Source organism: Hyperolius riggenbachi, chromosome 9, assembly GCF_040937935.1.
Source record: "Hyperolius riggenbachi isolate aHypRig1 chromosome 9, aHypRig1.pri, whole genome shotgun sequence".
In the NCBI taxonomy this organism is placed as follows: Eukaryota; Metazoa; Chordata; class Amphibia; order Anura; family Hyperoliidae; genus Hyperolius; species Hyperolius riggenbachi.
In genome coordinates, this window is record NC_090654.1 from 265,977,254 (window position 1) to 266,003,909 (window position 26,656).

The window sequence follows — 26,656 nt, forward strand, 5'->3', positions numbered from 1 at the left end:
TAGACCTTCCCTCTCCTCCTCCTATACATCTTCCCTCTCCTCCTGTAATACATCTTCCCTATCTTCCTCCTATAGACCTCCCCTCTCCTCCTATAGACCTTCCCTATCCTCCTCCTATAGACCTCCCCTCTCCTCCTCCTATAGACCTTCCCTCTTCTCCTCCTATACATCTTCCCTCTACCCCTTTATACATCTTCCCTCTCCTTCTCCTATAGACCTTCCCTCTCCTCCTCCTGTACATCTTCCCTCTCTTCCTCCTATACATCTTCCCTCTCCTCCCCCTATACATCTTCCCTCTCCTCCCCCTATACATCTTCCCTCGCCTTCTCCTGTGGATCTTCCTTCTCCTCCTCCTCCTCCTCCTCCTCCTATACATCTTCCCTCTCCTCCACCTAAAGATTTGTGGCCTCATACTTTGTTGTTTCCTTCCAGCCGATTGCTAGCTCTCCGCCTAAGTGGATGGCAGAACTGGAGAATGATGACATTGAAATGTTGAAAGGTAATTTGCCCCCTGTGTTATGCTCCGGGGTATTTGTTTCAAATCTCTCAATGCTATTGGGGTGCATGAATTTATCTATGCAAAATAAATCGGCATGACAGCTTTCATAATGGGAATATAAACAATAGTGTAAATAGTATGAATGACAAAGTCTCTTGCTGCTTTCTCTACACCCTTGAGTGATTCAAACATAACTTTTAGAGCAGGGCACAAATATGAAATATAGAGCAGGCCACCTGCGGGAACTATGAAGTAGGCCACATGCAGGAACTATAGAGCAGGCCACATGCAGGAACTATGAAACAAGCCACATGCAGGAACTATAAAGCAGGCCACATGTAGGAACTATAGAGCAGCTCACATGTAGGAACTATAGAGCAAGCCACATACATGAACTACAGAGCAAGACACATCCATGAACTATAGAGCAGGCCACATGCAGGAACTGTAGAGCAGGCCACATGCAGGAACTGTGGAGCAGGCCACATGCAGAAACTATAAACCAGGCCACATGCAAGAACTATAGAGCAGGCCATATGAGGAGTGTAGGGTATGCTGGATGGTGTATCAGTGAATAGTGTCGGTCATGCTGGATGGTGGCTCAATGTGGAGTGTAGGCCATACAGGATGGTGGCTCAGTGAGCAGTGTAAGTCATGCTGGATGGTGGCTCAGTAAGGAGTGTAGGTCATGCTGGATGGTGGCTCAGTAAGGAGTGTAGGTCATGCTGGATGGTGGCTCAGTGAGGAGTGTAAGTTATGTTAGATGGTGGCTTATTGAGCAGTGTAAGGCATGCTGGATGGTGGGTCAGTGAGAAGTGTGAGTTATGTTAGATGGTGGCTTATTGAGCAGTGTAAGGCATGCTGGATGGTGGGTCAGTAAGCAGTGTAAGGCATGCTGGATGGTGGCTTAGTGAGGAGTGTTGGTAATGCTAGGTGGTGACTTAGTGAGTGATGGTCAGGCTGCATTACTTACTCAGTGGTGGCTGAGTAAGTAATGCAGGTCATGTTGGATGGTGGCTTAGTGAGGAGTGTACTCAGTGTAGGTTATGTTGGATGGTGGCTCAGTGAGGAGTGTCTGTTATGTTGGATGGTGGCTCAGTGAGGAGTGTGGGTTATGGTGGATGGTGGCTCAGTGAGGAGTGTAGGTTATGTTGGATGGTGGCTCAGTGAGGAGTGTGGGTTATGGTGGATGGTGGCTCAGTCAGGAGTGTAGGTTATGTTGGATGGTGGCTCAGTGAGGAGTGTAGGTTATGTTGGATGGTGGCTCAGTGAGGAGTGTGGGTTATGGTGGATGGTGGCTCAGTGAGGAGTGTGAGTTATGGTGGATGGTGGCTCAGTGAGGAGTGTAGGTTATGTTGGATGGTGGCTCAGTAAGCAGTGTGAGGCATGCTGGATGGTGACTTACTGAGTAGTGATGGTCAGGCTGGGTGGTGGCTCAGTGAGCAGTGCAGGTCATGTTGGATGGTGGCTCAGTGATCAGTGTTGTGTGGACTGGATAGTGGCGAGGGGAGTCCAGTTTCTTGATGGATTGTGGCCTAGTGAAGGGTTGGTTTATTGTATTTTTGTTATTGCTTTAAAAATATTGTATCACATCTATGCATCATTTATAATGTGTGTTTTTTAGCTTTTATATTCTGTATCCTTTGTGACCAGCATATTTGTTTTTTATATTGTGCAGTTGCATAGAAAACGATGGTGTTCACCTGTAATGTTGAGGGCAGTTATTGTGGGATATGCTATCCGATTTGTTTAGGAGGTCTTAGTTTCTCTAATGACTCTTCTCTCTCAGAACTGGGAAGTTTGACCATTGCTAACCTGATGGAGAAGATTCGTGGACTGCAGAATTTGGCCTATCAGCTGGGACTTGAAGAGTGTGAGTACCTGTCATGACTTGATCGTCCGGGGATTGGTGAGGCGGGGAAGTTATGGTTATTGAATATGTACAGGAAGATGGGGCTACTATCTAATTAGGCAGTCTATGAATCTCCATCACTTGTTGGTCAAATTGCATGTAGATACGTGAGATTAGCAGTACTGGGGATGCCCAGGCAAGTGGAGGAGGCTTATAGCCGTTTAAGCTATGTACACACATACGACAACGATCATTCGTTGTGAACGACGAACAAACTTTTAATTGACGAAAGAACGACCTAAGTAAAGTTAGCTTTTAAAGGTGTGTAACGATCTGATCATTAGAACAAACGTTACATCACGTAAAGCAACTATTGCACTTGCGCATAAAAATGAAAAGTTCCATAGCGAAATGTGCATGTCAAGCCTAGTACGAACGACCGTTTTCCAACGATGTACAACTGTTGCAAACGATTGTCGTTGGAAAAAATCCGCCAAGCTAGATAGTTCGTTTTTAACGATCTAGCTCGTCCGTCGTTAGACTTAATGGTCGTTGGCTGCTTTTTTTTTTAAACGATCCTCGTTTGAAATGATCGGGGAACGATCGTTTCAAACGGCTATAGTCGCATGTGTGTACGCACCTTTAGAGTGTGAAAGTAATGATTGTTTGCAGCCAATCATTGTGCTGTAAGCTGTGTGCGGTGTCACTCCCATCTCCTCCACTGGGGGCACTACCTGGGCATCCCTAAGAAGTGTCAGGAATAAACACAAGCTCAAAATCAGGTAAGTGCACTCTTCCTTCTCGCTTCCACCGTTGTCTCCATTTGCCTCAACACTTCCATGTCACTGTCTCCTGCCACTACCAACCCCCAGGGCTGTGCCATATGCTAACCTTTCAGCTACACAAGCCTTGAGCCTGTCATGGCGTGCTATCCTTCCAACTACAAGCCTTTCATAGCCTGTCATAGCATGCTAACCTTCCAGCTACACAAGCCTTTCATGGCATACTATGCTTCCAGCTACACAAGCCTGAATCCTGTCATGGTGTGCTATCCTTCCAGCTACTGGAGCCTGTCATGGCATGCTATCCTTCCATCTACACAAGACTGGAGCCTGTCATGGCATGCTATCCTTCCAGCTACACAAGCCAGTCATGGCGTGCTATCCTTCCAGCTACACAAGTCTAGAGCCTGTCATGGCATGCTATCCTTCCAGCTACACAAGCCAGTCATGGCGTGCTATCCTTCCAGCTACACAAGTCTAGAGCCTGTCATGGCGTGCTATCCTTCCAGCTACACAAGCCTGGAGCCTGTCATGGCATGCTATCCTTCCAGCTACACAAGTCTAGAGCCTGTCATGGCGTGCTATCCTTCCAGCTACATAAGCCTGGAGCCTGTCATGGCGTGCTATCCTTCCAGCTACACAAGTCTGGAGCTTGTCTTGGCGTGCTATCCTTCCAGCTACACAAGCCTGGAGCCTGTCATGGTGTGCTATCCTTCCAGCTACACAAGCCTGGAGCCTGTCATGGCGTGCTATCCTTCCAGCTACACAAGCCTGGAGCCTGTCATGGTGTGCTGTGCTATCCTTCCAGCTACACAAGCCTGGAGCCTGTGATGGCGTGCTACCCTTCCAGCTACACAAGTCTAGAGCTTGTCTTGGCGTGCTATCCTTCCAGCTACACAAGCCTGGAGCCTGTCATGGCGTGCTATCCTTCCAGCTACACAAGCCTGTCATGGTGTGCTATCCTTCCAGCTACACAAGCCTGGAGCCTGTCATGGTGTGCTATCCTTCCAGCTACACAAGCCTGGAGCCTGTCATGGCGTGCTATCCTTCCAGCTACACAAGTCTGGAGCTTGTCTTGGTGTGCTATCCTTCCAGCTACACAAGCCTGGAGCCTGTCATGGCGTCCTATCCTTCCAGCTACACAAGTCTGGAGCTTGTCTCGGCGTGCTATCCTTCCAGCTACACAAGCCTGGAGCCTGTCATGGCGTGCTATCCTTCCAGCTACACAAGCCTGGAGCCTGTCATGGTGTGCTATCCTTCCAGCTACACAAGCCTGGAGCCTGTCATGGCGTGCTATCCTTCCAGCTACACAAGCCTGGAGCCTGTCATGGTGTGCTATCCTTCCAGCTACACAAGCCTGGAGCCTGTGATGGTGTGCTATCCTTCCAGCTACACAAGTCTAGAGCTTGTTTTGGCGTGCTATCCTTCCAGCTACACAAGCCTGGAGCCTGTCATGGCATGCTATCCTTCCAGCTACACAAGCTTGTCATGGTGTGCTATCCTTCCAGCTACACAAGCCTGGAGCCTGTCGTGGCGTGCTATCCTTCCAGCTACACAAGCTTGTCATGGTGTGCTATCCTTCCAGCTACACAAGCCTGGAGCCTGTCATGGTGTGCTATCCTTCCAGCTACACAAGCCTGGAGCCTGTCATGGTGTGCTATCCTTCCAGCTAAACAAGCCTGGAGCCTGTCATGGTGTGCTATCCTTCCAGCTACACAAGCCTGGAGCCTGTCATGGCGTGCTATCCTTCCAGCTACACAAGCTTGTCATGGTGTGCTATCCTTCCAGCTACACAAGCCTGGAGCCTGTTATGGTGTGCTATCCTTCCAGCTACACAAGCCTGGAGCCTTTCATGGTGTGCTATCCTTCCAGCTACACAAGCCTGGAGCCTGTCATGGCGTGCTATCCTTCCAGCTACACAAGCCTGGAGCCTGTCATGGCGTGCTATCCTTCCAGCTACACAAGTCTGGAGCTTGTCTTGGCCTGCTATCCTTCCAGCTACACAAGTCTAGAGCTTGTCTTGGCGTGCTATCCTTCCAGCTACACAAGCCTGGAGCCTGTCATGGTGTGCTATCCTTCCAGCTACACAAGCCTGGAGCCTGTCATGGCGTCCTATCCTTCCAGCTACACAAGTCTGGAGCTTGTCTCGGCGTGCTATCCTTCCAGCTACACAAGCCTGGAGCCTGTCATGGCGTGCTATCCTTCCAGCTACACAAGCCTGGAGCCTGTCATGGTGTGCTATCCTTCCAGCTAAACAAGCCTGGAGCCTGTGATGGTGTGCTACCCTTCCAGCTACACAAGTCTAGAGCTTGTCTTGGCGTGCTATCCTTCCAGCTACACAAGCCTGGAGCCTGTCATGGTGTGCTATCCTTCCAGCTACACAAGCCTGGAGCCTGTGATGGTGTGCTATCCTTCCAGCTACACAAGCCTGGAGCCTGTCATGGTGTGCTATCCTTCCAGCTACACAAGTCTGGAGCTTGTCTTGGCGTGCTATCCTTCCAGCTACACAAGCCTGGAGCCTGTCATGGCGTGCTATCATTGCAGCTACACAAGCCTGGAGCCTGTCATGGCGTGCTATCCTTCCAGCTACACAAGCCTGTCATGGTGTGCTATCCTTCCAGCTACACAAGCCTGGAGCCTGTCATGGCGTGCTATCCTTCCAGCTACACAAGCCTGGAGCCTGTCATGGTGTGCTATCCTTCCAGCTACACAAGCCTGGAGCCTGTCATGGTGTGCTATCCTTCCAGCTACACAAGCCTGGAGCCTGTCTCGGCGTGCTATCCTTCCAGCTACACAAGCCTGGAGCCTGTCACGGTGTGCTATCCTTCCAGCTACACAAGTCTGGAGCCTGTCATGGCATGCTATCCTTCCAGCTACACAAGTCTGGAGCCTGTCATGGTGTGCTATCCTTCCAGCTACACAAGCCTGGAGCCTGTCATGACGTCCTATCCTTCCAGCTACACAAGCCTGGAGCCTGTCTCGGCGTGCTATCCTTCCAGCTACACAAGCCTGGAGCCTGTCATGGTGTGCTATCCTTCCAGCTACACAAGCCTGGAGCCTGTCATGGTGTGCTATCCTTCCAGCTACACAAGCCTGGAGCCTGTGATGGTGTGCTATCCTTCCAGCTACACAAGTCTAGAGCTTGTCTTGGCGTGCTATCCTTCCAGCTACACAAGCCTGGAGCCTGTCATGGCGTGCTTTCCTTCCAGCTACACAAGTCTGGAGCTTGTCTTGGCGTGCTATCCTTCCAGCTACACAAGCCTGGAGCCTGTCATGGCGTGCTATCCTTCCAGCTACACAAGCCTGGAGCCTGTCATGGTGTGCTATCCTTCCAGCTACACAAGCCTGGAGCCTGTCATGGTGTGCTATCCTTCCAGCTAAACAAGCCTGGAGCCTGTCATGGTGTGCTATCCTTCCAGCTACACAAGCCTGGAGCCTGTCATGGCGTGCTATCCTTCCAGCTACACAAGTCTGGAGCTTGTCTTGGCGTGCTATCCTTCCAGCTACACAAGCCTGGAGCTTGTCTTGGCGTGCTATCCTTCCAGCTACACAAGCCTGGAGCCTGTCATGGCGTGCTATCCTTCCAGCTACACAAGCCTGGAGTCTGTCATGGCGTGCTATCCTTCCAGCTACACAAGCCTGGATATTATCTTGGCTACCCTTCCTGCATCTACACCATGACTCTCACTTGAGACCCTTGTTTCTCAGGAGATCAGCAAGGACAGATCAATGAGGAGTTATCAGTGAGGAGAGGTTATTGAGTAGATAATCGAGGAGAGGTCAGTGAGGAGATGTCAGCGAACAGAGGTCAGTGTAGAAAATGCTGGCTGTGGACACGGTGTAGCAGGTTGTATAGGATAGTATACAAATATAATCATTCCATGCATTGAACCCTGCAGTCTCTACAGTAACCACAGGGTGGCAGCACATTCCTAGTGTCCCTACCCCAAATATGTTCTTTGAAAATAAAGTTACATGCAGTACCTCTAATTGAACACCAAATGGCTTACCAGAATCACCGTGGAACACGGAAGTGGCCTCTTTACTACACTTCCCGATGCTGATGCTGCCAGCACACTTCTGTTGTGCTGATTGATGAAGTGAGACACAGGTGTCGGTTGCCGGCATCTCTATAAAAAGGAGTTGAGTTCCTAACTTTCCTCGCCACAGACATTACCTCTGAAGAAGTGGTCATGTGACCGAATAATGCATTACTGATTACTCCAGCACTGCTCCAGGGCATGTTGTGACACCAGTCAGGGGCAGTATGGTTGTTTATTATTCAGTTACTTTCTGTGAGCACTGTTGTTATTATTTAGTATTTATATAACCCTGACATCTTCTGCAGCGCTGTACGGAGTATATTGTCTTGTCACTTAAAGTGTACCTTAACTGTTGATGAAAAAAAAGTTTCACTCACCTGGGGCTTCCCCTAGCCCCCTGCATCCGTCCTGTGCCCTCGCAGCTCCTCGAGTGTCCCCCCGTCCCTGCCATAGCTTAGATTCGTTTTTGGCCGACTCACAGTCGGCCCTGTCAGGAACCGGCCCGCGGCACGCCTGCTTATACGGTTCTTGACTGCGGGTTTAACCAGATCGAGAGGGGAAGCAGCCTTAGTCAAGCTAAAACAAGGCTGGGACCCCTCAGAACACCTCTCACTGCCACCACTAGCTGTTCGCTAGACACTTCCACTCTGCTGTCGAGTCCTCGGCGCGCACTTCGCGTTTTCGTTTTCGGGTCAGCTTTGCGCTTAGGCCGAATACGGGAACGCCACGCACCCACACACACACACAGTTGCAATCTTACACTGTAGTGAAGCAAAAAACCACTAACAGTCGATCCGAACGATACTGTTAGCCACTCTGCTGTCGCTACTCGCACTGGCGTTTTTCGTACATTGGGTCAGCTGCGCGCTTTAGGCCAACGTATGACAAACGCCCCCACACACAATGCAATTACAATTTCATATGGTAGTGTTGCTCAAGCATACAATTCGGCATGGACTTATACACACTTCAATCTCTTCTAGGCTATGAGTGTTAGTTTAGTATGGCAGAAGTCAAGCTTATTAAATAATAATTTAATATTCCAGGGAAAAAGGTGGAACAATGCAGAACAGAATATATACAAAAGATTACAAAAACAAAGTAAAAAGTTACAAAGATAAAAGTACAAAAATACACACAAAGCGATTTTGCTTACCAAAATAAACGGGGAAATAAACGTACCAGCGTATCGATCTGGCGTTGTTGCGGGAGTACGCACTTCTGGTCAGGAACCAGGTTAGTTCTAGCCGTGTGAGCTACTTCCAAGAACTACAAGTTGTGGTTATCCTAGCTGCTGTTTTATACTGTGAGATACGCCTGGAGGCTGCAACTTCCTTGGGGAGGGGAGGAACTAGTTTTTAATTAAATCTCAGACATATTCCATTTCCAGGTAAATGTCTATACATCAAAAGATTGTGAAGTGAGGCTTTCAACTCCAGGTGGAAACTTGATTAAGGCTTTTTCCTGTCTCCGTTTTTAAAGTCTGCAGAGATTTCCACCCCCTTCCCATAGATGTGATTTACAGGGTGTAGTTTGCACCTCCACCAATAATTCAATTTCCTCACAATGAAATAGCACACATGTCAACTTTTGGTGCAGCGACTCTTCCTGACTTAGTCTAGAGTTCTTCACTTCCTCAACAGAAGTGTAAATGTTTCAAGTGTCAAGGACTTCAACACTTCACTTCTGCCATTGTCTGATTACCCAAGCTCTATTCACTGAAGTCCTCTTTATATGCACATGTAGGTCTAGTGACCCACCCACACAATCACATGAACAGTCCATGAATCTAGCCTGCGTATCTACACCTTTGACATACCACAGCAGCTATAAAAATGGGAAAATGAAAATATATTAATGTATTATCCTTAACAGCATCAGCACCCCAATATATTCCTGACAGGCCCCCGGCAACGCCTCCTCTTCTTTGCCTTCCCCGCCATCAAGCGCAGGCATACTGCGCATGCGCATGATGTGCTTGACGGCGGAGAAGAGGAAACGTTCCCGGGGTCCGACTATCAGTTGGCCAAAAATGAAACTAAGCTGCGGCGGGGACCGGAGGACACTTGAGGAGCTGCTAGGGCACATGTTCACTTTAACTCCTCAGAGGAGCTCACAATCTAATCCCTGCATTAGTCATATGTCTATGTATGTATTGTGTGTAGTGTATGTATTGTAGTCTAGGGCCAATTTTAGGGGAAGCCAATTAACTTACCTGTATGTTTTTGGGATGTGGGAGGAAACCAGAGTGCCCAGAGGAAACCCACACAGACACGGGGAGAGCATGCAAATTGTGCGGATGCCCTGGCTGGTATTCGAACTGGAGACCCAGTGCTGCAAGGTGAGCGCTAACCACCACGCCACCCTGCTGCCCAAGGCAGGCTAGCCTGCCATTGCCTTTAGCAGCCTATAGATTACAGGCAGCAGAGTGGCACAGCTATTGGTCTCATAATGAACATGCATATTCCTTGTATACGCAGATACTAAGATACCTGCTGTGATATAGGAAGGTAGGGCAGGCTCTACTCAGTTTAATGTATGTTGACAATTAATGATATATGACCCGGGTCATCTCTTCAGGGGCAGATTTACCCCATATGGGACCCGACTCATCAAATGCCGATCGTTAGTAACGCACTTTACCATAGCGATGGTGGTGCTACTCTAGTACCGGAGTCGGGCTACTGGCGTCAGTTGCGGTGCAGCATGTGGAAGTAATGCCAATACTGCCGTGCATATGTGTGCGCAACACTATTGCCGGCATCTGATGGATCTAATCCCTGGAGTGCTTCTGGTTCACTCATTTTGCATTGATGTCTGAATAGTGGGGGTCACTTGCAGATGGTTGCAGCATGTCTTGCCTTCTTCTAAGCATAGTTTTATTTTTTTTTGTAAAAATTATGGATTTTGATACGTTAACCACGTCACATTCCGGGGTTTTTTCCCCTGTAAGATTTTTGACAATTTTGGCATTTCAGCTGTCAATATTGATACATCAATAACTTTTTGATTACTTATGCCAGGTATGTCAAACCGGTCCTACGAGGGCCGAGATCCTCACACACTTTTGATACAGCTCAAATGAATTGATGCGTCTGAATCAGGAAAGGTGTGGTCCATCAGGTAGAACACATTCCTTTCTTTCTCAGTCCATCCTAAACACTGGCATGGATCTGGCCCTCCAGGCCTGGAGTTCGACACATGTGACTTATGCCATCAAAGTCATGCACATGTAGTTTTTTTTCAGGACAATCTAGGCTTTCTTTTGCTAATATTTGTTTTCAAGAATTATTTAATTTTTACGAGCATTTTATATGGAAAAAAAATAGGTGTAAATACAATTTTTTTTTCATATTTCACCCTTCACAAGTGCTACATAAGTGCCACAGTTATAAAACATATCAAAATAGGTTACTTATCTTTTCCCGGCTAAATTGATACCCTACATGCCATATTTCATCACCAGTTGGGAATGTTGCGTTCCATTATCGCCAGCTTGCGCATTTGTAGCGATTGGACCTGATTGCTATGGCGCACAGTTTTGGGACCCCCAGTGCTGTAAGATACATTGCTAGGCAACAGCACAGCAATGCATATGTACAGTGTTGAGTCCCGAAGCTTTCGCCCTATTGATCGCGTGCGATCGCTACTGGCGGCAGCCATTACAGGTGTCCGCTAATATTAGGGCTAAGTATAGGTGACACAAGGGGTTAATTAGTTAGGTAGGAGTTAATATTTTACTTGGGGAGAGAAGAGAAACACTTTGTTATTTAATGGGGTCACTGTCACTTTAATTTAAACTTTTTTTCCCCTTGGTTTCATGAACAGTTAAATGAATGCACTCTCGTGCACGAGCAGGAGGGAGCGTGCATGAGCAGGAGGGAGCGTGCATGCACGCGCGAGAGCGCTCAGCGGCTTTTTAACTACAGGACGTTAATTTCACGTCCTGGAATCTTAAGTGGTTAATAAAGAGATTGAAACTTGTTTTTGATAGTTACATAGTTATTTGGATTGAAAAAAGACATACGTCCATGGAGTTCAACCAGAAAACAAAGTACAACACCAGCCTGCTCCCTCACATATCCCTGTTGATCCAGAGAAAGGCGAAAAACCCCACAAGGCATGGTCCAATTAGCCTCAAAAGGGAAAAAATTCCTTCCTGACTCCAGATGGCAATCTGATAAAATCCCTGGGTCAACATCATTGGGCATTACTTAGTAATTGTAGCCATCGATGTCTTTCAATGCAAGGAAAGCATCTAAGCCCCCTTTAAATGCAGATATAGAATTTGCCACAACTACTTCCTGTGGCAATGCATTCCACATCTTAATCACTCTTACTGTAAAGAACCCTTTCCTAAATAAATGGCTAAAACATTTTTCCTCCATGCGCAGATTATGTCATCTAGTCCTTTTGTGAAGGCCTAGGGACAAAAAGCTCATCCGCCAAGTTTTTATATTGCCCTCTGATGTATTTATACATGTTAATTAGTGTCTTTTCTCCAGACTAAATAAACCCAGTTTATCTAGCCTTTCTTGGTAAGTGAGACCTTCCATCACTCGTATCAGTGTTGTTGCTCGTCTCTGCACCTGCTCTAAAACTGCAATATCTTTCCTGTAATGTGGTGCCCAGAACTGAATTCCATATATTCAGTTAAGATATTAACACTTGTGTTGTTGATACTCTATCAATTAGCAATGGTGCTGTTTAAATTGGTAATAATTTGTTAACGTTGTACCCCAATATGTTGTGCAACAAGAGAGACCTTTATAAATATAGGTCAATGTGTGTGTGTGTGTACTACATGTCCCAGCAGCTCTAGTCTGTAAGGTGTGTGTCTGTGAGTGCACTACATGTGTCATGAGCTCTAGTCTGTAGGGGGGGGGGTGCACTACATGTCCCAGCAGCTTTAGCCTGTAGGATGTAAGTGTGCACTACATGTCCCAGCAGCTCTAGTCTGTAGGGGGGTGCACTACATGTCCCAGCAGCTCTAGCCTACAGGGTGTGTGCACTACATGTCCAAGCAGCTCTAGTCTATAGGATGTGTAGGTGAGTGTGCACTACATGTCCCAGCAGCTCTAGTCTGTAGGGAGGGGGGGTGTACTACATGTCCCAGCAGCTCTAGCCTACAGGGTGTGTACACTACATGTCCCATCAGCTCTAGTCTGTAGGATGTGTAGGTGAGTGTGCACTACATGTCCCAGCAGCTCTAGTCTGTAGGGAGGGGGGGTGTACTACATGTCCCAGCAGCTCTAGCCTACAGGGTGTGTACACTACATGTCCCATCAGCTCTAGTCTGTAGGATGTGTATGTGAGTTTGCACTACATGTCTCAGCAGCTCCAGCCTGTAGGATGTTTGTGTGCACTACATGTCCCAGCAGTGGGGTTATGTGGTGGCAGTGCAGTCACGGCTGATTTATGTTGCCGCCGCGGTGTAATTTTGGCTCCTCTCGGCGCTCGGCTACATGTAGTAAATTTTCGGCAGTTCTCATTATTGTGCTGTGGTCGGAGCTGCAGGAATCGCCGGATTTACAGCCTCTATAAAGTGTGTCGCTTCTCATTGTGTGTCTGTCAGCCGTGTCATAGCGATCCGCATTATTATTCCAAGTGTGTGCAGCCTTTGTATACCTTACCCGTATACTCTGTATGTGCAGCCCGTGTATACACTGTGTGGTGTGCAGTCTTTGTATAGCTGATCCGTATACACTGTGTGTGCTGCCTGTGTATACACTGTGTGTGTGCTAGCTTTGTATAGCTGATCCGTATACACTGTGTGTGCTGCCTGTGTATACCTGATCCGTATATACTGTGTGTGCTGCCTGTGTATACCTGATCCATATATACTGTGTGTGCTGCCTGTGTATACACTGTGTGCGTGCAGTCTTTGTATAGCTGTTCTGTATACACTGTGTGTGCTGCCTGTGTATGCCTGATCCGTATATATTGTGTGTGCTGCCTGTGTATGCCTGATCCGTATACATTGTGTGTGCTGCCTGTGTATGCCTGATCCGTATACATTGTGTGTGCTGCCTGTGTATGCCTGATCCGTATACATTGTGTGTGTAGCCTATGTATACCGGATCCATATCCACTGTGTGTGCAGCCTGTGTATACCAGAGCCATGTCCACTGTGTGTGCAGCCCGTGTATACTTGACCCGTATACACTGTGTGCAGCCTGTGTATACACTGTGTGTGTGCAATCTTTGTATACCTGATCTGTATACACTGTGTGTGCAGCCTGTGTATACACTGTGTGTGCAGCCTGTGTATACACTGTGTGTGCAGCCTGTGTATACCTGATCCGTATACACTGTGTGTGCAGCCTGTGTATACCTGATCCGTATACACTGTGTGTGCTGCCTGTGTATGCCTGATCCGTATACATTGTGTGTGTAGCCTATGTATACCGGATCCATATCCACTGTGTGTGCAGCCCGTGTATACTGGATCTGTGTCCACTGTGTGTGCAGCCCATGTATACTGGATCTGTGTCCACTGTGTGTGCAGCCTGTGTATACCAGATCCTTGTCCACTGTATGTGCAGCTTGTGTATACCAGATCTGTGTCCACTGCGTGTGCTGCCCGTGTATACCTGATCCATGTCCACTGTGTGTGCCACCAGTGTATACCAGATCTGTGTCCACTGTGTGTGCTGCCCGTGTATATGGGATCTGTGTCCACTGTGTGTGCAGCCTGTGTATACCAGATCCGTGTCCACTGTGTGTGCAGCCCGTGTATACCTGATCCGTGTCCACAGTGTGTGCTGCCCGTGTATATCAGATCTGTGTCCACTGTGTGTGCTGCCCGTGTATACCAGATCTGTGTCCACTGTGTGTGCAGCCCGTGTATACCAGATCCGTGTCCACTGTGTGTGCAGCCCGTGTATACCAGATCCGTGTCCACTGTGTGTGCTGCCCGTGTATATCAGATCTGTGTCCACTGTGTGTGCTGCCCGTGTATACCAGATCTGTGTCCACTGTGTGTGCAGCCCGTGTATACCAGATCCGTGTCCACTGTGTGTGCAGCCCATGTGTACTGGATCCGTGTCCACTGTGTGTGCAGCCTGTGTATACCAGATCCATGTCTACTGTGTGTGCAGCCCATGTATACAGGATCTGTATCCACTGTTTGTGCAGCCCGTGTATACCAGATCCATGTCTACTGTGTGTGCTGCCCGTGTATATCAGATCTGTGTCCACTGTGTGTGCAGCCCGTGTATACCAGATCCGTGTCCACTGTGTGTGCAGCCCGTGTATACCAGATCCGTGTCCACTGTGTGTGCTGCCCGTGTATATCAGATCTGTGTCCACTGTGTGTGCAGCCCGTGTATACCAGATCCGTGTCCACTGTGTGTGCAGTCTGTGTATACCAGATCCATGTCTACTGTGTGTGCAGCCCATGTATACAGGATCTGTATCCACTGTTTGTGCAGCCCGTGTATACCAGATCCATGTCTACTGTGTGGCCTGAGATTTGCCTCTGACCACTGCAGGCGTGGCCTTAGATTTGCCTCTGACCACTGCAGGCGTGGCCTGAGATTTGCCTCTGACCACTGCAGGCGTGGCCTGAGATTTGCCTCTGATCGCTGCAGGCGTGGCCTGAGATTTGCCTCTGATCGCTGCAGGCATGGCCTGAGATTTGCCTCTGATCGCTGCAGGTGGGGCCTGAGATTTGCCTCTGATCGCTGCAGGCGTGGCCTGAGATTTGCCTCTGATCGCTGCAGGCGTGGCCTGAGATTTGCCTCTGATCGCTCCTGGCGGGACCTGAGATTTGCCTCTGATCGCTGCAGGCGTGGCCTGAGATTTGCCTCTGATCGCTTCTGGCGGGGCCTGAGATTTGCCTCTGATCGCTGCAGGCGTGGCCTGAGATTTGCCTCTGATCGCTGCAGGCGTGGCCTGAGATTTGCCTCTGATTGCTGCAGATGGGGCCTGAGATTTGCCTCTGATCGCTGCAGGCGGGGCCTGAGATTTGCCTCTGACGTCTGCAGGCGTGGCCTAAGATTTGCCTCCGATCGTTACAGGCGTGGCCTGAGATTTGCCTCTGATCGCTGCTGGTATTTATACAGTACTGACAGCACTGTACAGAGTACACAGTCATGTCATTGACAATCCTTAGAAGAGCTCACAATCTAATCCTACCATTGTCATAGTCTAATGTACTATTGTAGTATTATTATTATTTATTTATAGCACTGACATCTTCTGCAGCACATTACAGAGTACATAGTCATGTCACTGACTGTCATCAGAGAGGCTCACAATCTATTTCTAGCATAGTCTGTCTACCATTTTATCATTATTATTTTTAATTATTACTAGTTGATGACTGGGCATTGCCCGGCTATGAATTCAGTTGTTTTGGCTCTGCCCACTTTTTCTAACCTTGACACACTCAATCACCAAGTTTGTGAGCTTTAAGGTCCTTGACATCAATAATTTAAATTTTACGATTTAAAATTAAACAAATGTGATTGGCTGTTTGTAGCTCCACCTTCTTTTGTGAATTTGAACCCCAGTCATCCAATGACTGATTAAACCAGGTTTGATGCTTCTGCCATATGGCCTAGGATACCATTGTTATGCAGATGACACACAACGGTATCTGTCCTTCAAGCCTGGCACCCAAGACCCTTCAGCATCCATAAATACGTGTCTAACGGATTTACAAAATTGGATGAACACCAGCTGGTTGAGGCTGAACTCTGACAAAACAGAGGTGTTGGTGGTAGGTGGTCCACCATGATGGATAAAGTTCAAAACGCTCAGCACCTCAAACTAGCAATTGGGGGAGATACTGTACAGTAAAAAGATTCTGTGCGAAACCTTGGGGTGATCCTGGGTGGAAATCTAAAACTCAGACAGCAGGTATCAGCTGTCGTCAAGTCTTCCTTCTTCCATCTAAGAAATATAGCTAAAATCAAACACCTTATCCCAGCTGAAGACCTACCTGCCCTGGTTCATGCATTTGTATCCTCCCGCCTAGACTACTGCAATGCCCTGTTCATCGAATCTACAGATAAGGTTCTGCGCCCCTTACAGCTAGTACAGAATGCTGCAGCCAGACTCCTAGCCAATGCCCCCCGCAGCTCACACATCACCCCAGTACTGCAAACTCTTCAATGGTTGCCAGTAAAATGGAGAATCAATTTTATGATCTGCCTGCTAACATTCAAGGCTCTAAACCACATGGGACCCAAATACATAGCGGATCTATTAACAAACAAACACAGAACATTTATATTGCGCTTTTCTCCTGGCGGACTCAAAGCGCTAGAGCTGCAGCCACTAGGACGCGCTCTATAGGCAGTAGCAGTGTTAGGGAGTCTTGCCCAAGGTCTCCTACTGAATAGGTGCTGAATTACTGAACAGGCAGAGCCAAGATTCGAACCCAGGTCTCCTGTGTCAGAGGCAGAGCCCTTAACCATTACACTATCCAGCCACAACTTTATGCCCCTCCACGCACCCTCCGCTCTGCCAACAAGATGAAGCTGGTTATTCCCAGAATACACTTAACATTTGGTGCTCGGGCCTTTTCCTATGCAGCCCCTACTCTATGGAACTCAATTCCACAATCAGTGTGAGAGGCTCCTTCTCTGGACAGCTTTAAAAAAGGCTAAAAACTCACCTCTTTTCCCGAGCCTTTGAGACTGCATAATGCAGGGTCACAGCGCTTTGAGTCCTCAGGGAGAAAAGTGCTATAAAAATATTATTGTTGTTAACAGTGTAAATATGGCAGTAATTTAAATATTCCCCAGGAAAATCAAAAGGTGAATTTTGATTTGCTGTTGTAGGCTCCTTAATATTAATCCCATTCACCTAGTGACCAACTGTGCCAAGTTTGAAAACTCTGAAATTCGCAGTATAGGAATAGCTGCAGCTTACACGTTCCCATTGATTGTATTTATTTATTGTATTTCTAAAGCAGCAACATATTACACAGTTTAAAATAAACTGTTGAAATTTGATTGGCTGTTTTATACTCTGCCCACTTTACCTGAATTTGTAACCTCAGTGTGAGAAAACGCGGAAAAGCAGCCGCGTGTGCTCAGAACAAGGCGGCTGATTCCGCATCCAACGCTGGGCAGCCACCAGACGGTAATGGACGCTTTGTCTGGATCTATACAAACCCTCCAGACGGCTGTGAAGGATGTGCGATCTCCTCTTAGCACAGACATACGTATGCCTGTACCTGAAAAATTTTCTGGTCACAGATCTGACTTCCGAAATTTTAGAAGTAGAGTGTTATCATACTTTGAGTTAAGACCTAATTCTTCAGGAACTATGGCCCAAAGGGTTACCTTTATTTAAACCTTGTTATCTGGCGATTCTCAGACCTGGGCGTATAGCCTTCCCACCAGGCCCTAACCTCTGTAGAGGAATTTTTTAAAGCTATGGCTATAATTTACGACGATCTGGACATTGCCTCGACTTCTGAGCGGAAGCTCAAACTTTTACGTCAAGGCAAGAGACCGGTTGAAGATTATGCTGCTGAATTTAGGAGATGGTCAGTATCGGCCAAGTGGGACACATTTGCCCTTTTAGATTGTTTTTTATCAGGGTTGTCAGACGAGGTCTCCGATCTTATGTTAAGTCAGCCGAAACCTAAGTCCATAGATGAGGCCATTTCATCGGCCATCAGGATAGATTGCCAGCTGCGCTATCAGAGACAGACCCGGGGTAAAAACCATGTGAGAATGGTGTCCCACGCTGCACCCCCAGTGACTCCACCTCCACCCGCTTCACCCCCACCGGAGCCAATGCAGATTGGTCGGTCAAAGTTGTCTCAAGTGGAGCGGAAACGCAGAATATCAGAGCATCTCTTCCTTTATTGTGCAGAGAGGGGTCATAGAGTGCAAAATTGCCCTAAGAAGTCGGGAAACGCTACTGCCTAGGTGTAGTCGGGGGTAATACCCTAGGCATGCAATTTTTACCCCTAGATGATAAACGTTTGCTTCTTCCCTGTACTATTTCGTGGGAAGATGGGTCTGAAGTCACTGAAGCCTTCATTGACTCGGGCTCAGCGGCTAATTTTATGAATTTTGAATTTGCAGAAAAGTTGGGTATTCCGGTCACCCCGGTAAAACCACAGATAGAGGTTACTGCAGTAGATGATTCCCCTCTGCAGGGTAACAGTGCTCTGTCACAGACTCCAGAAGTGGGGGTCACTATCAGGGTGTTGCATAGGGAAAATTAGTTTTTTTTTTGTGTTACGTATGACAACCTCCACGATCATTCTTGGCATGCCTTGGTTACAACTTCACTCACCTTAGATTAACTGGGCCACTGGTCAGCTAACGAGCTGGTCTTCCCATTGTTTTCATCATTGTTTAGCGAAGGTAACCTTGGGTGAGACCAAGATTCACGTGGAAGGATTGCCAGATCAGTATTCTGAGTTTGCAGACGTTTTCTGTCCTAATTCGGCCGATAAACTTCCTCCACTCCGCCCTTTCGATTGTCCTATTGATCTCCGGTCTGGTTGTATGCCCCCTAGAGGTCATCTCTACAATTTATCTAGGCCCGAAAAGTTGGCCATGCAGGAATATATCCGTGAAAACTTAGCTAAAGGGTTCATTCGCCCTTCCCGGTCGCCTGCTGGAGCAGGTTTCTTTTTTGTAAAGAAAAAAGACGGAGGCCTAAGGCCGTGCATTGATTATCTGGGCCTGAATAAAATCACAGTAAAAAATCGCTATCCATTGCCTTTGATAGATGATTTATTTACTCAGGTCACCAATGCTAAGATTTTCTCAAAGTTGGATTTGCGGGGTGCATACAACCTGGTATGGATCAGAGAGGGCGATGAATGGAAGACGGCCTTTAACACACCCGATGGGCATTACGAGTACCTGGTGATGCCCTTCGGATTGTGTAACGCCCCGGCCGTCTTTCAGGAGCTCATTAATGAGGTCTTCAGAGAGGTTTTAGGCAAATTTGTCCTGGTATATTTGGATGATATACTAATCTTCTCAGCCAACCTCTCAGAGCATAGGGATCATGTCAGGTTTGTGTTGCGCAAGCTAAAACAAAACATGTTATATGCCAAGTTGGAGAAATGCATTTTTGAGGTAACATCTGTCACCCTTCTGGGGTACATAATTTCTACCTCGGGCCTTTCTATGGACCCTGCCAAAGTCTCTGCTGTTCTGGAGTGGCCTCAGCCGGTGGGTCTGAAGGCTCTCCAGATTCTTGGGGTTCGCTAACTACTATAGAAGGTTCATAAAGGGGTACTCCACAGTCATCGCACCCCTCACCAGTCTCACAAAGAAAGGGGCGGATACTAACCACTGGTCCTCCGAAGCTCTTGCTGCTTTCTCCACCCTGAAGGAATTGTTTTGTACTGCACCCATTTTAAGACACGTTGACATCTCCTATCCCTTCATTGTGGAGGTAGATGCCTCAGAGGTTGGGGTAGGGGCTGTGCTGTCTCAGCGTTCTGTGTTGCAGGGAAGGTTACACCCGTGTGCCTATTTCTCCCGTAGATTTTCACCCGCAGAGAAAAACTACGATATAGGCAACAGGGAGCTCCTAGCCATTGAATTGGCGTTTGAAGAATGGCGTCATTGGCTAGAGGGAGCAGAACATACGATTACAGTTTACACTGATCACAAAAATTTGGAATACATCGAGGGGGCTAAGAGATTGAGTCCCCGACAGGCTCGGTGGTCACTGTTTTTCTTGAGATTCAGATTTATAATTACGTATACCCCGGGTAGTAAAAACATTAAAGCAGACGCTTTATCCAGATGTTTTGAGCCAGAGACAGCACAGTCCTCAGACCCAGAGACTATTCTCCCACAGAAAGTGGTGTTGGCAGCCACAGAGACCTGGAGGAACTGGACTGAAACTTTAAGTCCCTTCCAGCAGGATGTCCCTGAAGGAAAGCCTGAAGGGGTCATGTTTGTACCGTTGCCATTCCGCCTCCAGATATTGCAGATGTTCCACTCCCACAAAAATGCTGGACATCCTAGTGCCACCAGAACACAGGACCTTGTTGATAGGTGTGCATGGTGGCCTTCATTGGCAACTGACTGCAAGGAGTATGTGAGAGATTGTGCAGTATTTGGTCCACTGGAAGGGTTATGGCATTGAGGAAAGAACATGGGTACCTGATTGCCGCATGCACACACCCAAGACTAGGCATTGTTTATTATCTGTTATGACTTTCTGCTTTCCTGACCACTCTTCTGTTCACTGATTCGGTACTTCGCTATATCTGATACTCTGTTGCCAAACCCTGCTTGCCTTAGGATTACCGAATCAGCCTCCTGTCTTTGTACTTTGTATGTCCGTGTGTTGCCGACCTGGCTTGTCCGACCTTGAGAGCTATCTCCCCAGTTAAGAGAGAGTTCACAGATCAGTCAGTGACATCCTCCTATTGGTGTCACTCACGCTCTGGTCCTTTCCTCTCCCAGTCTGACTCCTCCCTGCAGGAGATTCTCAGGCTGCTGAAAGGTACTCATTCTCTAGCAGTATTCCTTACTGCCTTTGTACCTGTCCTCCTGATATTGTTCTTAAAGTATTACTGTTGCACCAAACACTCATATCTCTCAGGTGTCCAGAGATTAGTAATATATCTGATTATCGGTGATACTGCAGATCATCAATAATCAGGTATATATCTGTATTTTTGGTGATACTGCAGATCACCAATAATCAGATCCTCTCTGTGTTACACCGATCGTTACACTCAGTCACCAAGTGACCAACTGTGCCAAGTTTGGGGACTCTGGCTTTATAACTGTAAGAATGGCAGCCTTTTACCTTTTTCCATTGACGTGAATGGGTGTAAAGGGGTTGGCTGTTTGTGGTTCTGTACAGGGGGATGTGAGCCCTAGACTATGATACATACACTACACACAATACATACATAGACATATGACTATGGTAGGGACTAGATTGTAAGCCCCTTTGAGGGACAGTTACCTACAAAACAATATACTCTGTACAGCACTAACATGCCAATGCTATATAAATAGCTAAATAAATAAAAATAAATATACTAGCTGAAAACCTGGCGTTGCCCGGGTATGTCTTCGCTCGTTGGCTCTGCCCACTTTATTTTCCCTTGACATACAGTCACTCAATGACCAAGTTTGTGAGCTTTGTGGCCCTTGGCATCAATAAATTTAATTTTCCCATTCAAATTAAACAAATCTGATTGGCTGTTTGGGGCTCTTCCCCCTTTAGTGAATTTGAACCCCAGTCACCCAGTGACCAACTGTAGCAGGTTTTAGGCCTTTGCCATTAAGAGTGTAAGAATGGCAGCAACTTAAATATTCCCCTTGAGAATCAATAGGTGAATTTTGATTGGCTGCTGTGGCTCCACCCACTTTCCAGAATATTGATCCCATTCACCCAGTGACTTCCTGTGCAAAGTTTGAGAACCCTGCGATTAACAGTGTCAGAATGGCTGCACTTTTTAGCAGTGACCAAGTTTGTGAGGTTTCAGGTTACTAGCATTAAAAATATGTGAATGGAAGCATTTCATTGAGCAAAGAAATGTACTTGGCTGTTTTTGGCTCCGCCCTCTTTTGTGAATTTGAATGCCAGTCACCCAAGGACTTACTGTAGCAGGCCTCTGCTATTACCAGTGTAAAAATGGCAGCAGTTTAAATATTTCCTTTCAAAATCAATGGATTTTTATTGGCTGTTGTAGGCTCCACCCACTTTGCTGAAAATTAATCCCAGTGACCAACTGTGCCAAGTTTGAAAACCCTGCAATTAAGAATGGATGCAGTTTTCAGTTTCCCATTTAAAGTGAACGGCTGAAAATTGGTTGGCTGTTTTATGCTCCGCCCACGTTCCCTAAAATTGTAACCAAGTGACCAACTGTGCCAAGTCTGGGGTCTATGTCTTTATTACTATGAGAATGGCAGCCTTTTACATTTTTTCCATCTATGTGAATGGGGGAAAAGTGATTGGATGTTTGTGGTTCTGTGCAGGGGGACATGAGACCCCCAGAACATATCTTCCCAGGTTGTAAGGGATCTGTAAACCAAGTTTTCTTGAATTGGTTCAAGGCGTTTTCGAGTGATTGTGGCACATACACACACACACGATTTTATGTATATTGAAGATGATATTGTATTTACATTATATATCACTGTACACTTTACAGAGTACATACAGTGATGTGAAAAACTATTTGCCCCCTTCCTGATTTCTTATTCTTTTGCATGTTTGTCACACTTAATGTTTCTGCTCATCAAAAACCGTTAACTATTAGTCAGAGATAACATAATTGAACATAAAATGCAGTTTTAAAAAAAATCCAAATCTACATGGCCATGTGTGAAAAAGGAATTGCCCCCATGGTTAAAAAATAACTTAACTGTGGTTTATCACACCTGAGTTCAATTTCTGTAGTCACCCCCAGGCCTGATTACTTCCACACCTGTTTCAATCAAGAAATCACTTAACCTCCTTACCGGTTATCCCGAGCTCAGCTCGGGGTAACCTGCGTAGGAGGATTTCTCAGGCCCCGCTGGGCGGATTTAAAAAAAAAAATTTATTGTACGCAGCTAGCACTTTGCTAGCTGCGCGCAGCTAGCACTTTGCTAGCTGCGTGCACTTCACGATCGCCGCCGATTCGCCGCTACCTGCCTCGCCGCGCCCCCCTCCAGACCCCTTGTGCAGCCTGGCCAATCAGTGCCAGGCAGTGCTGAGGGGTGGATCGGGATTCCTTCTGATGTCCCGACGTCCATGACGTCGGTGACGTCATCCCGCCCCGTCGCCATGGTGACCGGGGAAGCCCAGCAGGAAATCCCGTTCTGAGCGGGATTTCCTGCTTACTCTGATCACCGGAGGCGATCGGAGTGGGTGGGGGGATGCCGGTGCTCAGCGAATTTGGAAAAAAATTTTTTTTTAAAGTGCTGCGCTGCCCCCTTGCAGCAGGAATTGGACCGGCAAGGGGGTTAAATAGGAGCTATCTGACACAGAGAAGTAGACCAAAAGCACCTCAAAAGCTAGACATCATGCCAAGATCCAAAGAAATTCAGGAACAAATGAGAACAAAAGTAATTGAGATCTATTAGTCTGGTAAAGGTTATAAAGCCATTTCTAAAGCTTTGGGACTCCAGCGAACCACAGTGAGAGCCATTATCCACAAATGGCAAAAACATGTAACAGTGATGAACCTTCCCAGGAGTGGCTGGCCGACCAAAATTACCCCAAGAGCGCAGAGAAAACTCATCCGAGAGGCCACAAAAGACCCCAGGACAACATCTAAAGAACTGCAGGCCTCACTTGCCTCAATTAAGGTCAGTGTTCACGACTCCACCATAAGGGCTGGTTCAGACGGACGTTTGCAGAGCGTTTACAGCCAGCGTTCAGGGCTTGGTGTTAAACGCTCCCATTCAAGTGAATGGGAGCGTTTGTACCAAGCTTTCAAGCGCGTTTACACAAACGCGGCGTTTGGGTCCCGATTTTCCCTGGCGTTCAAGGAGCCCCTGGAAGCTACATGTAGCTTCCAGGGGAGGTTAACCGCGACGGCTAATGTCCCCCTAGGGGAAGAAAAAACGCGACCGCATCCAAACGCACACAAACGCTGCTGAACGCGACGCCAGCAAACGCAACGCCTCCAAACGTCCGTCTGAACCAGCCCTAAGAAAGAGACTGGGCAAAAACCGCCTGCATGACAGATATCCAAGGCGCAAACCACTTTTAAGCAAAAAGAACATTAAGGCTCGTCTCAATTTTGCTAAAAAACATCTCAATGATTGCCAAGAAAGGAATATCTCTGCAACACTATTAATGTGTGTGCTAGGACCAAAAAATTGATGCACAGGGGGTAGAGGAACTAGGCCCTTTAGAAACAGCACCACACATATACAGTAATGATAAGATATATGTAATTTATTCAATACAATAACATCACTATACACATAAAAACAATTAAAACATATATGCCACCTGTGTAATCAATGACCATGAAATAGCAGCGCTCAATATATCATATGAATGTGCTTGTTATAGATCAACCTCAGGGGTGCTCACATAAGAGCCACCCGCTGGGTATGAACCCGGGTTCAATTGTTAACCAGTACAAGTAATAACGTGCAAATCTGTCCCAATGACAGTGACTCCCAATACAGTGCTAAATGCTATCAATATGATGCAATATTATAAAAACGATGCAATATGATCAACCAATCCTCAGTGAATGCACAATACCAGTGAAGCTGAAACACGCTTAACAAAAGTGACTATGATACTGCATACTGGACAAGAACCACGGAGGACACATGTGCAATATACTTATCAGGATAGGAGCGCAACATCAGGCTGGCAAGGGAGAAGAAGAGCCCCAGGCTCTTGGCTCCGGCTTCCCCAGCTCTTGATAAAGCGGCGTAATAGCCGCGGAACCGGTGGAGACATCCGCCTGGGGCTCTTCTTCTCCCTTGCCAGCCTGATGTTGCGCTCCTATCCTGATAAGTATATTGCACATGTGTCCTCCGTGGTTCTTGTCCAGTATGCAGTATCATAGTCACTTTTGTTAAGTGTGTTTCAGCTTCACTGGTATTGTGCATTCACTGAGGATTGGTTGATCATATTGCATCGTTTTTATAATATTGCATCATATTGATAGCATTTAGCACTGTATTGGGAGTCACTGTCATTGGGACAGATTTGCACGTTATTACTTGTACTGGTTAACAATTGAACCCGGGTTCATACCCAGCGGGTGGCTCTTATGTGAGCACCCCTGAGGTTGATCTATAACAAGCACATTCATATGATATATTGAGCGCTGCTATTTCATGGTCATTGATTACACAGGTGGCATATATGTTTTAATTGTTTTTATGTGTATAGTGATGTTATTGTATTGAATAAATTACATATATCTTATCATTACTGTATATGTGTGGTGCTGTTTCTAAAGGGCCTAGTTCCTCTACCCCCTGTGCAATGATTGCCAAGACTTTTGGGAAAATCCCTTGTGGATCGACAAGACAAAAGTTGAACTTTTTGGAAGGTGCGTGTCCCGTTACATCTGGCGTAGAAGTAACACAGCATTTCAGCAAAAGAACATCATACCAACAGAAAATATGGTGGTGGTAGTGTGATGGTTTGGGGTTGTTTTGCTGCTTCAGGACCTGAAAGGCTTGCTGTGATAGATGGAACAATGAATTCTACTGTCTACCAAAAAATCCTGAAGGAGAATGTCCGGCCATCTGTTCGTCAACTCAAGCTGAAGCGATCTTAAGTGCTGAAGCAGGACAATGACCCAAAACATACCAGCAAATCCACCTCTGAATGGCTGAAGAAAAACAAAATGAAGACTTTGGAGTGGCCTAGTCAAAGTCCTGACCTGAATCCTATTGAGATGTTGTGGCATGACCTTAAAAAGGCGGTTCATGCTAGAAAACCCTCAAATAAAGCTGAATTACAACAATTCTGCAAAGATGAGTGGGCCAAAATTAAAATGCAAGTTATCGCAAACGCTTGATTGCAGGTATTGCTGCTAAGGGTGGCCCAACCAGTTATTAGGTTCAGGGGGCAATTTCTTTTTCACACAGGGCCATGTAGGTTTTAGGTTTTTTTTCTCACTAAATAATAAAAAACCATCATTTAAAACTGCATTTTGTGTTCAATTATGTTATCTTTGACTAATAGTTAACGGTTTTTGATGAGCAGAAACATTTAAGTGTGACAAACATACAAAAGAATAAGAAGAATAAGAAATCAGGAAGGGGGCGAATAGTTTTTCACATCACTGTAGTCATGTCACTGACAGTCCTCAGAGGAGCTCACACTCTAATCCAACCATAGTCATAGTGTAATGTCCTTCCATATTATTATTATGTATTAGCTGATGACCCGGCGTTGCCCGGGGTATGTATTTGGCTGGTGTTGGCTCCGCCCACTTTTTCTAACCCTAGCACAAACACTCAATGACCAAGTTTGTGAGCTTTGGCATCAATAATTTGTATATTCCTATAGAAATTAAACAAATCAGATTGGCTTGTGACTCTTCCCCTCTCCAGCATTTGAACCCCAGTCACCCAATGACCAACTGTAGCAGGTTTGAGGCATCTGCTATTAACAGTGTAAAAATGGCAGTGTGAAATCAACAAGTGAATTTTGATTGGCTATTATAGGCTCCACCCACTTTCCTGAATATTAATCTCCCAGTGACCATCTGGGCAAAGTTTGAGAACCCTGCCATTAACAGTGTAAGAAGGCCTGCAGTTTATATTTTCCCATGTGAAATTTGTTTTTGGCTCTGCCCACTTTTTGTAACCTGAACACACAGTCAGGCCTGGGGCACACCAGAGGAGTTTTTCTGAGCATTTTGAGTTTTTAAATCTGCTGCTAATGTTATCCTATGTGTCTGTGCACACTGGAGCAATGAGGTTTTGTAAAAAACCGCATAGCATTACATTGGGAAGAGCTTTTAGAGGTTTCAAAAGCTCTTCCCAATGTAATGCTATGGGGTTTTTTACAAAACCTCATTGCTCCAGTGTGCACAGACACATAG

At 46.7% G+C, this 26,656-nt stretch overlaps 1 protein-coding gene across 1 annotated transcript in view; it reads left to right on the top strand.

Annotated features, from left to right (window-relative positions):
* Window positions 1-26,656, top strand: part of LIN52 (lin-52 DREAM MuvB core complex component) — a 55,026-nt gene that overhangs the window by 10,093 nt on the left and 18,277 nt on the right. The window contains exons 4-5 of the mRNA XM_068254527.1: window positions 433-499; window positions 2,289-2,372. Coding sequence (XP_068110628.1) covers window positions 433-499; window positions 2,289-2,372 — 151 coding nt within the window. The remainder of the gene's footprint in view (window positions 1-432; window positions 500-2,288; window positions 2,373-26,656) is intronic.